The sequence below is a fragment of the Mus pahari genome, chromosome 9, assembly GCF_900095145.1.
Source record: "Mus pahari chromosome 9, PAHARI_EIJ_v1.1, whole genome shotgun sequence".
NCBI lineage: Eukaryota > Metazoa > Chordata > Mammalia > Rodentia > Muridae > Mus > Mus pahari.
The window spans coordinates 81,509,977-81,521,037 of record NC_034598.1 but is presented as its reverse complement, the minus strand read 5'-3'; the positions used below and the strand labels follow the sequence as shown (position 1 = coordinate 81,521,037).

Sequence of the window (11,061 nt, the reverse complement as noted above, 5' to 3'; positions counted from 1 at the left end):
AGGCATGCCTTTCATATTTCTCAGATATTCCTAAACACTTGGTGATGTGCTCAAGTTGAAGTCTGAAGCTAGTCCTCCCATTTCCCACAGTTTAATACTCACATATTTGTAGGAGCTTCACTAAGCAACCTCCCATTGCACAGATGAGGCATTTGAGGGTGGGGGTGGGGGCCAACCCACTGCTTGCAATAGGTAATCATTAAAATGAGCTTTGTTGACACAGGTTAGACTGGGCCCTCGGATGTATTGCCCAATCTCCATATCTCCCTCAAGCAGATAAAGAACCTCCTGGGAAGGCTTTGTGTAATTGGTCAGAAGGGTCCCGTGACCCCTTTGGCATCCAGAGGCTAAGATTGAGGACTTTGCGCCCATTGTGGTAAACAAGGGCAAAACACTGTGTGTGCATGAGTCTGAGAGCGTGGCTAGAAAGACTGCAGCTGGTTAACAACACATTTGCCAGCACCCCGAGCTGGTCACAGACTACAGGGGCCCAAGATGTGTTCCCTAGGAACAGACTTAAGTGCAGGTTATTCTTGGTGTCATTTTGCTGCATGTAAACATACACATATGCACACACACACACACACACACACACACACACCTTATGTATTCTTGCACCCAAGTGGGCAATGACTCTAGCAGGTGCCTGCTCTCACTCCTGTTTTGGAAGTGCTTGCCCCTTGCAAACCCTCGGTTTTGTATACAGCTTTGTTAGTTCAAGAGTATATGGTCATTGGGGAGAAACTGTGTCAGTGGCTTGCTCCGTTGTGTTCTTCCATTTGAGAAATGGAAGCTAGGGCCTTGTGTGTGTTGAGTGCATACTCTCTGGCACAGAGCTCCATGCCTACCTCCTGTTTGTATTTGCTTTTCTGCTTCTCTGAGAAGGCATTCCAGCAAGAGCAGGAATGGAAGAAAAGGTTTCTTTTGGCTAACACTCCCATGGACCGTCCATCACGGTGGGTAGTCAGGGCAGCAATCTGTGGAAACGTGGCTTCCTGGCTGTTGACTGGGTCACCCTCTAATTTGCGTCTACAGCCCCAGCCCATCTTCCTAGAAGCGATGCCACTCATAGTGGGTTGGACCCTCCCACACCAGTTATCAATCAAGATAACCCTTCCCAAACCTGGCCACAGGCCAATCTGATCTAGGTAGTCCTACAGTTGAAGTGTCCCAGTTGACTCCAGACTGTGTCAGGTTATCAAGTAAAGCTAACTAAGACACACCTCTATCTCTTTAGAGAAAGCCTTTTCCAAGCTTCTGAAAGATCCAGTCAGAAAAAGTTAACAGGTCTTAGACTATGGGCTGAGCCCAGTGCTGTCTGTTGCTGAGGAGTGGTGGAGAATGAGCTGCTATATGGGGGTTCCCTTTCCCAGGGCTTGGGCTTCTTCACTTCGGACAGCAGGAGGAGGTGAGTCCTCAAGCAAGCATGAAGTCCCCCAAAACTTCTGTTGGTACTTCTGCTGATTCCCTAGTGACCCACACGAGTCACATGGGAAGTCGGAGACCGAGACCTGTCGCCATTATCAAATAATCTACTCAATTTATAAAACCCAATAAATACTTTTAAAAGAGATGCTTTCCGTACTCTATCATGCATGTGTTTTACTTTTGTATTTGGCCATTATAATATTTTTATGATAGTGTAAACTGATGGTTCTCAACCTGTGGATTGCGACCCCTTATCCTAGGGGTTGCCTAAGACCATTGGAAAACAGATATTCAAAAGTCAAGACATTACAGTAATGAAGTAGCAACAAAAATAATTTTATGGTTGTGGGGGCCACCATGGCATGAGGAACTGTATTAAAGGGTTTCATGGCATCAGGAAGGTTGGGAACCACTGTCATAAACAGCTGACCAAAAAATTTCAAAAACAAACACCAAAAATAAGCAATTGATCAATTTACCCTTTTTGATTACCTTTGTTAAAGGTACTAATGTATTAGATGTGAACATTGAAAACAAACAAAAGTAGACAGCATTCACTTGGCTTACAGGTAGACTTGCTTAGTATAGACAGTGCTACATCTTAGCATAGACGATGCCGTCCTTTCTGCTACCTGTTTAGTTCAAGAAAGGCCTGGGGTTGTAACAGAACTAATGACATGAAGGAATGTATCGGCAGCTTCCGAGAAAGCATTTTATCTCCTGAGAGCTAGGGAAGTCATCTTTCTCTCCTGCTTGACCTGAGTGAGGCCATACAGACAGAGCTGGGCTCGTTGGCTGACAGCCAGACCCAGGGCATGGATGGATGGCCGAGCAGAGGCAGGAGGCATCTGAGTCGTTCTGTGGCTGAGTTGCCAATACCAAAGAGGACTTTGCCCTGCTTCCGAATTTCCAATGGTGAGCTGTTGCCCTTCCTTTTCCTTTCCCTCCCTCCCTCCCTCCCTCCCTCTGTCCCTTGCTCCTTTCCTCCCTCCCGCCCTTGGGATTGAATTTAGGGTCTCATACATTCAGACAAGGGCTCTACCCCTGAGCTATATATCCCCAATTGTGTTTTTAGTTTTTCATATGTAAGGAAAGGATGTGCACTGGTTTGGTACAGAGGGGCATTAAGATGTGTGAGAGTCAGGCAATCAAGTCCTTTGCTAACACCGCACGACAGGAGATGCTAGGGTAGGAAATAAAACCACAGAACGAAGAGAACTCTTCACTTTTATAGACTTAATCGGGGAGAGGTCGGGGAGTCTAGTATCTTAGACAAAGTCCAGGATAGGCTGTAAGGTGTGTCGATCCTTCTACAGGGGCAGCATCTGTGATCTGATCAGGACAGGGACTAGATTCATCATGAGCACACCCTGTCACCTAAGCAGCCCTAGGACTCACGATCCTCCCGTCTCAGTTTCCCAAGCAACTGGAAAACAAGCTTGTACCATCAGGCCTGACTTCTCCTTACTTTTAAAAATTATATACTTTATTTATTTTTTTTTTATTTTACATGCTAGGTATTTTGTCTCTACATCTGTCCATCATGTGCCATGCCTAGTGCTTGTGAAGGCCAGAAGAGTGTATCAGATCTCCTTACAGACAGCTGTCCTTGGAAGAGCAGCCAGCACTCTTAATGGTAGAGCCATCTCTGACACCCCCCCACACACTGCCCTCCCCCATGCTTGTAAAGTTTCATCCAGTCAGGTTTTTGACTCCTGTGTGGCATGACCCAGGGCAATACCTGCAGTTTGGTATTAAAGGACTTTCCCCTCTAGTTAAGGACATACTGTGATAACTACTGTACCAAACAAATGTAGTATTACTAGGTCATCCAGAAAGGCATGAGGGAGGTGGCTGGACAGGCCTTTGCTGGTGGGAGTTAGAGAAGGGAAAAAAAGAAGAAATTCAAGGAACCTTCTGTGTCAGAAGATATTCAGGTCAGGAAATCATTCCTGTGGTTTCCTGTGTGGCAATGTCTTTTTTTTTTTTTTTTTTATGTTATTTGACATGAGGCTGTAGCAATGAATGGCTCAGCAGTTAAGACTTGGTGGATGAATTTCTAAACAAGTGGTAACCAAGATCCCCTGAGTCTTTGCCCTTGACAACTTACAGCCCAGGCAGGGAGCCAGGTTAAAAAAACAAATGATCACCATGGGGTAGTAATGCGAAGAACCAATCAGAAACCAGGTCATGGACAGCATAATTCACACTAACTGCACAGTGGAGAAGGGTGGGCTTCAGGTAGTGGTGGGGGTCAGGGTGGGGATGGGATCTCTGTGCTCCTGAGAGTCCCTGAGGAAGGCCAGACTGGCACAGGACAATTTCTACCACATGTGTTCTTAGACAACCCCTGCCCATGATAGGTTCCATAGAACCAACCAAACAACAACAACAACAACAACAACAACAAAAAAAAAAAACAAAAAAAATGTAGCTTCCTATTTTAGACTCTTAAAATGTAAAGTAACTTCCCATCAGCGCAAAAGACTTCTTGCTAAGATGTAAAACACGGTAAAGGTTTCTCCATCTTGTCTCAACTGAAGCCATCTTTAGTTTCTATCACCTCCCCTGAAAAGTCCCACGGGAAAGCACCCAGCCCCGTTCTAGAAACTTGGGGTTGAAATGCTCAGCTAACTGCATGTTCTTGGCTTCTGTTTTACTGCTTGCTTGATTCCCCCTGCAACTGCCAACCAGGATGTGGTTCTCTTATGTTCTTTGTCTCTAAACACCTCCCTGTAATAAACATTGGAGGCTGCTCTGTGAGAAGTGTTTCTCCCTGGGCAGAGGTTTGCTGGCTTAATACAGATGTTCAGTTCAGACTTTGGGCGTGGTCTTTAACCCCCATAAGGAGAGGTTGGTATTGCTTCACCTTTCAAATGCTTCTTCTCAGATCAAGAGTTTCTGGTAAAAACTAATCTAAATGTGACATCTGCGTGTTATTGCTAGTGTCCATTTTGGCCTTAATAGGATCACAAATCCTCCAAAGGCAATGCCCAGCTTAGAATTAGAACTTCAGACAGGAAGGGTGCTAGCTCTGCGTTTTCCAAACAGATTCAAAAAAAATCATGATGAGGTCTTCGTGTGTGTCTTTCTTTTCCGAACATATTAGCTTGCCCACCCTGCATGGCACTTGGCCCACACATTCTCACCTCAGAAGGATGACACTGCCTCCCAAAGGGTGGAAACTTCTTGACAGGCAAAGAGATGAAACTGAATTGAACTAAGACGTCCTATAGGCCCATGTTCCTTTTCCCTCTCCTTTCTGATTTTTTTTTTATTATTATTATTTTGCTATGTTTGAGACAGGGCCTCAATAAGTAGCCCAGGCTACTGGCCCAGGACTCAATCCTTCTGCCTCCACCTCCCCAGTGCTAGAATTTCAGGTGTCTATCACCACCCCAGCTCACATGTGGTGGAGGGTTGTCTTTGAAAGGGACTAAGGCACTTGGCACACACCTTTGATTTCAGCACTTAGGAGGCAGAGGCAGGTGGATCTCTGTGAGTTCGAGGCCAGCCTGGTCTACAGAGCTTGTTTCAGGTCAGAGAAATGCTATCTCAAAGAACCAGAGAGAGACAGATTGAAGCAGACAGAGAGACAGATGAGAGAGAGAGAGAGAGAGAGAGAGAGAGAGAGAGAGAGAGAGAGAGAGAGAATCAGAAAGAGAGACAGAAAGACAGAGAGTAGAGAGAAACAGAGAGTCACAGAGAGACAGAGACAGAAAGAGACAGAGATAGAGAGAAAGAGACACAGAGAGACAGACGGCATTTCTCCTGGGACTGTGGATAGTCCTTTAAAGTCCTGCATTATAAAAGCCTGGATTTGACCCCACCTAGTCTATCTGTCTTCTGTGTGGGGGTGTAGTGGCTCTCTCACCCACCATTCCCTCCACTGCAGTCTGCCTTGAGTTGACACAGCACCAGGGGTTGGAGCAGGGGCTCCCCAGAGCTTGTACCATGCTGTTTGGAACTTGACCAGACACAACTGGGAGTTAAATAAACTTCTTCACTCCACAAGTAGCATGACCTCCAGTATTGTATCAGCAAAACCCAATCCGTGCAGACTTGATTTATACTGAACCCAACACCACCTCATAATTCCGGCCCTGCCAGCCTGAATTTGACGATTGTTTAGCAACTAACGTTTATTTGTGAAGTCACTAATTTGTATTATGATTGCAAATTTCACTGAAATATTTTACAAGTTTTCAAGGGGATGTGGCTTCACTCTGCAAATAATTTTGTGATCCGTTCTTTGAACATTTCAAAAGACTCCATAGACAAAACAACTGATCCATGTCCAGGGTTGTCAGGCAACAATGGTAATAACAGCAAATACTTATGAAGAACTATAAAACCCATGACTTTGTGATACGAAAAAAAAGTTAACGTAAAGATTTCTTTTTTAATGCAACCTCGTTGTCAATTGTCTAAAGCGTGTCTGTAGAGGAGAGTTTCCATATCTGTGCAAGAGGTCAGGTCTTGAACTCTGTGATGAAGCTTTATTTCAAGGGCTGACAAGATGTTAGAAATGGGAGACCATCTCCGCCCCTGAAGGCCCTCACTGGCTGGAAAGCATCTCACGAGACAAACTGTGGGGGGAGAAGACTGTGTCTGCTTCTTAGGGAACCGAACTGTTGGCCTCACTGGGGCATAGCATTTGCAGAAACAAAACAGACCTCTCAGGCCAAGGTTGTTTCTCCCACAAAGGAATTTCTGGGCTATCTGAAATTCATCTCATATATTCAATTCATATTCATAGCATATTCATCTCAGAATGTCCGCAGCCAGTCTTTGAAGAACGACTCTCCATTTCATCCCAGGTTTACCTATTTACACTTCCAGATACCCATACATGTTCACGTCAAACAGGTCAATCCCTTGGGGTTTCAGGTGAATAGTAAAGCCCTGACATATGGTTAGGCTTAAGTGACACAGTTCTGCAAGCCACCGAAGGGCTTTAACTTACATGGCGTTATTTGATACAAAGTTTCAAATCTTCCCTTGGAGATCTGTCATTTTATAAAAAAATATATTTTTATCTTATTACATTTATTTATGTGGAGGTGAGGAGGGGTCTGGTACATAGCAGGTGAGTACGTGGGGGTCAGAGGGTAACTCTTAGACATTCTCTCCTCCCACCTCATGAGACCCAGGATCATACTCAGGGTTTGGTGACAGGAGACTTATCGCACTGAGGCATCTCATCGGTTCAGATCTATCACTTCTTATAGATGACTTTTCCTTTAGTTATAACATAATCAATTAATTCATGATGGCCTCCAAACTGGTAAATCAAATGTTCCCATCTAGAAAAAAAGTAGAAAATAGTTGCTTCAGTGCACAAAAAATCAGAAGCATCAATCACCATGTCAGTTAAAGCTAATACTGTGTGCGCGTGCATATGCCTGTGTACGTACATGTGTGTGGTATATGCCTGCTCACTTGTGTAAGTGCACACGGAGGTCAGTCCTCCACATCGGTGGCTTCCTGATCACTATCCACCTTATTTTTTTGAGGCAGCTCTGTAACTGAACCTGGAGTCCCTCTATTTGACAAGACTGTCTGGTCAGCAAACCCTAGGGATTCCCCTGTCTCTGTGTCCCCGGTGCTCAGAGCAGGAGCCCATCCTGCCAAGCCTGGCTTTTTACGTGGGCACTGATGCTCAGTCCGGTCCCCTTGTTTGTGCAGCAAGTGTTCTATGAGCTGAGCCAGTTCTCCAGCCCTGAACTTTAAAACCCGATTCATGAGTAGCGCTTTGCACATTATCTTTGATGGAAGGAGGAGATGCTTCGAGAAGGACTGGACTTAAGGAGCTGCTCTCCGCTGTTGAACGTGGGGTCCGGTGGCTATTATGGGCTCATGAGGGTCAGAGGGACAGAATGTCTCCAACATTTAGATTTAGACACTAGGCCCAAGCTTGTGACACTGGAGGCCCAGGTCATAGCAGACCACAGGTGAGTATTAAGAACTCAGGAATAGGAGAGCTGAGTAGAGGCTTTGAGAGCCCTCTGATTCCATGAGTCGGAGAACGAATAAATCAGAGGCAGGTGATAAACAGGGCTGCAAACAAGCAAGAGGTCAGGAGGCAAGCATGAAAGCAAACACACGGGCCCGGGGACAAGTCCCAAGTCCAGGAAAACAGCAGGAATGGGAGGCCCATGAAAAAGGCAGGGCAGAGAAAGGGATTTGGAGACTGGCTTTACTATGTAGATGAGGAGATGGAGGGAGACCTTCTGGCTGGAAAGGGGTAAAGATAGAGGGGGCCTGGTGGTGTGGAGTCTACCCAGAGCCTGATACTTACTAATTACAAGTAGGAAGGGATCTAAAACGTGTCTATATGGGTGTCGAATAAGACAGCTAATAGTTGCTATGGTTACCAGTAGCTGGGGAGGACACGTACCTGGATGCATTGATGATGATGGCGTCCCCCTGCTTGCCAACTTCCAAAGATCCGTGGGTGTGAGATTTTCCCAGCGCATAAGCCGCGTTGATGGTGGCAGCGGCCAAGGCCTCCGGCATGGACATTCTCATGTTCACACAGGCCAGGTGCATGACCATCGGCTAAGACAAGGAGAGACAGCATTGGGGAGCAGCAGAGTAGCAGCAACTGCTGTCTAAGAAGCTTCTGCACACAGCACGAGCAAAGACAACTGAACGTGTGTCCGGAAGGAGTGGCTCAGGAATAGTTTGTGCTCGGATGTAAAAGGGCCCAGATTTTACTCTGCTCCCCATCCCCCCCCCCAAAAAAAAAACCCCAATGTATGGGCTAGAGAGAGGGCTCAGCGGTAAGAGCACTGCTCTTCCGAAGGTCCTAAGTTCAAATCCCAGCAACTACATAGTGGCTTACAACCATTCGTAATGAGATCTGATGCCCTCTTCTGGGGTGTCTGAAGACAGCTACAGTGTACTTACATATAATAAATAAGTCTTTTTATAAAAATGTATAATATATACAATATATTATGTATATACAATAAAATGTATATTATATGTAATATAATATTATATATACTATATATTGTATCTATTATATTACATATTATATTGTGTATGTGTATATATTCATAATATATTACTTATACATATATTACATATATTTTATTACATTATATACTATACACATATATGTAGTAACATATATTTATATTGCTAAGTTGCTATTGGAAAATGCAATTTACACATAAGATTCTTATATTTTGGGGGAGATTCCTTTCTTATTTAATAACACTATGTTTAATATTTACTTACAGTTTTTTAAGACCCTGTGCTATGTGAGAAGCCTATCTCCACTCTTACTCACTAAAATCTCACTGAGTTTCTGCTATGCCCCAGAGAAGAAAAATAGACTATCACAAACCTTTAAGTCTCAAAAAAATAGAGATTTATCTCTTCAGAACTGGATGAATTTGTGTGTGCAGAAAAATTCGTTTATACCACTGACTAAACCCTTTCCCTCTTTCTTCTCAAGGAAATATCTTTATATTTTAAAATACATTTTCACAACTGATGAAAAAGTTAAACATTTATAAGCTCCATAGTTTCTACTCTGTTCAGAGAAATATCTGAAAAGTAATTACCATGGAAAAGCAGTAGGCGTTGGGGTTGAAATCGCTGCCCAGAGCAACTATGACACCCTCATCTAACATCTTCCTGGCTCGAGGCTGCTTCAGCCTAAGGAGAGGGGAAGAAAAGTGTCAGTCTCTAGGTGGGACTTTTTCAGAATGGATGCAGGGATGGCGGGAACGTTTATGTTCTAGAAGAGGAGAGAAAGCTCCAGGGTGGAGTAGACATGAGCGTTAGCATCACCGACATTTCACGGGTTTGTTGGTTACACATTTAGGATGATGGCTTTGCACCACTGTTGCCATATCCCTTGGCATCTGAGTTTCTCAGGAGCTTTTTGGAACAACGCACCTCCGAAGTCTGTGTCCTCACAACCGTACTCGAAGGCACCGTGTTCTGGTAAGAAAGGTCCTTACCTCAGCATGTAGGCCGTGGTGGGCAGAAGGACAGCAGAACACCGAGCTGCAGCCATGGCAGTGATGCCTTCGTCACTGACTTCCTCCAGGTGGCTGACCGCCTGTGCTCCTAGTTCGGCCCCAAGCTAGGCAGGATGGGCAGAGAGGAAAAGGTTTAACATACAACAACAATTCAATAACATACTATGACACTGCTTCCCCTGCCCTGTTAAGAATCCTTGTCAACTATTTCTGATGAGCACAAGCTCTCAAATACATATAGGGTTTGTCACAGACAAACCATTTGAAAATTAGCATGTTGGGGATAAAAAAGTAGTATTAAAGTGGGGTGTGGTGGATCACATCTGTAATCCAAGCACTTGGAAGACTGAGGTAGGACAACTGGCAGCCTAGGCTGGCTACATAGTGAGTTCCAGGACACCCAGAGCAATATATAGAGACCTTGTTTCAAAACAAACACAGAAACACACAATAAATAATCTTAAGCATAATTGATATTTTCTGAAACTATGTTGTGACTCCCAGGGATCAGAATAAAAAAAATGGGAATAATATCAGTAATAAAATCTAATTACTCCAGAATTCACAGAAACACAACCAAGATGGATGACCTTCTTCACTGTTGGATTCTTGGCCTGGCACACTGTTGAAAGCTGGATAAATGTACCTGGGCAGCCTGTACAGTCATGCAAGCCACCCTGGAGTTCTATGTACTACACACCGTCAACCTATTTGCTGTCACAGAAGGTCCCAAAAGCTGCATGTGAACTGCCAGCACTGTGCCCGTGTGGCTGGCTCTCTGGAGAGTGAGAGTTGGTCCTGAGTTCTGCCAGAGTTTGCCTTTTACTGTTGTCATAAAGACCATGACCAAAAGCAACTTGGGAAGGGCAGGGCTTATTATCTCAGATGGTCACACTCCATCCTCAAGGGAAGTCAGGGCAGGAACTCAAGGCAGGAACCTGGAGGAGTGAAGTGAAGCAGAGGCCGTGGAGGGCTGCTTCTCACTGGCTTGCTCCTGTGGCTTGCTCGGCCTATTTTCCTGTATGATCCAGGATCATCTGCCCTGGGGTGGGATTGTCACCTGTGTGCAGGATCCTCCCACAGCAATCAGTAACCAAGGGAATGCCCCCACAGACTTGCCCACATGCCAGTGTTACAGAGGCCTTTTCTCAAGTGAGGTTCCTTCCTCCAAGATGACTCTAGCTTGTATCAAATAGGCAAAAAAAAAAAAGGAAAAGAAAAAAAAGAAAAGAATAGGACACAGTGACAAACAGAAATAAATCATGTGTATGAATGTTTGTGTCCAACCCTGTGTATAGGTATGAACGTACACATGTCAGTGTGGATCCTTCGGCGTGTGTGTATATATGTGTCCTGTGTGTTCGTATCTTTCTGTGAGTATGGCTATGGGTGTTTGTATGTGTCTGTGTCTATGCGTACATATGTATACATGTCTGCCTCTGTGTGCATGTATGTGTGTGAGTTTCTCTGTGTGTGTGTCTGTTGTGAATGTGTGTAAATGTGTCTGTCTGTCTTTCTGACTCTGTCTTTGTCTCTCTCTCTCTCTCTCTCTCTCTCTCTCTCTCTCTCTCTCTCTCTCTGTGTGTGTGTGTGTGTGTGTGTGTGTGTGAATGTGTGGAGGTCAGAGGACAAC

At 44.8% G+C, this 11,061-nt stretch overlaps 1 protein-coding gene across 1 annotated transcript in view; it reads right to left on the bottom strand.

Annotated features, from left to right (window-relative positions):
• Nucleotides 1–6,456: 6,456 nt before the first annotated feature.
• Nucleotides 6,457–11,061, bottom strand: part of Amdhd1 (amidohydrolase domain containing 1) — a 14,155-nt gene continuing 9,550 nt past the window's right edge. The window contains exons 4-7 of the mRNA XM_029542032.1: nucleotides 9,408–9,532; nucleotides 9,006–9,099; nucleotides 7,829–7,989; nucleotides 6,457–6,734 (exon numbers count right to left, since the gene is read on the bottom strand). Coding sequence (XP_029397892.1) covers nucleotides 6,647–6,734; nucleotides 7,829–7,989; nucleotides 9,006–9,099; nucleotides 9,408–9,532 — 468 coding nt within the window. The 3' untranslated portion in view covers nucleotides 6,457–6,646. The remainder of the gene's footprint in view (nucleotides 6,735–7,828; nucleotides 7,990–9,005; nucleotides 9,100–9,407; nucleotides 9,533–11,061) is intronic.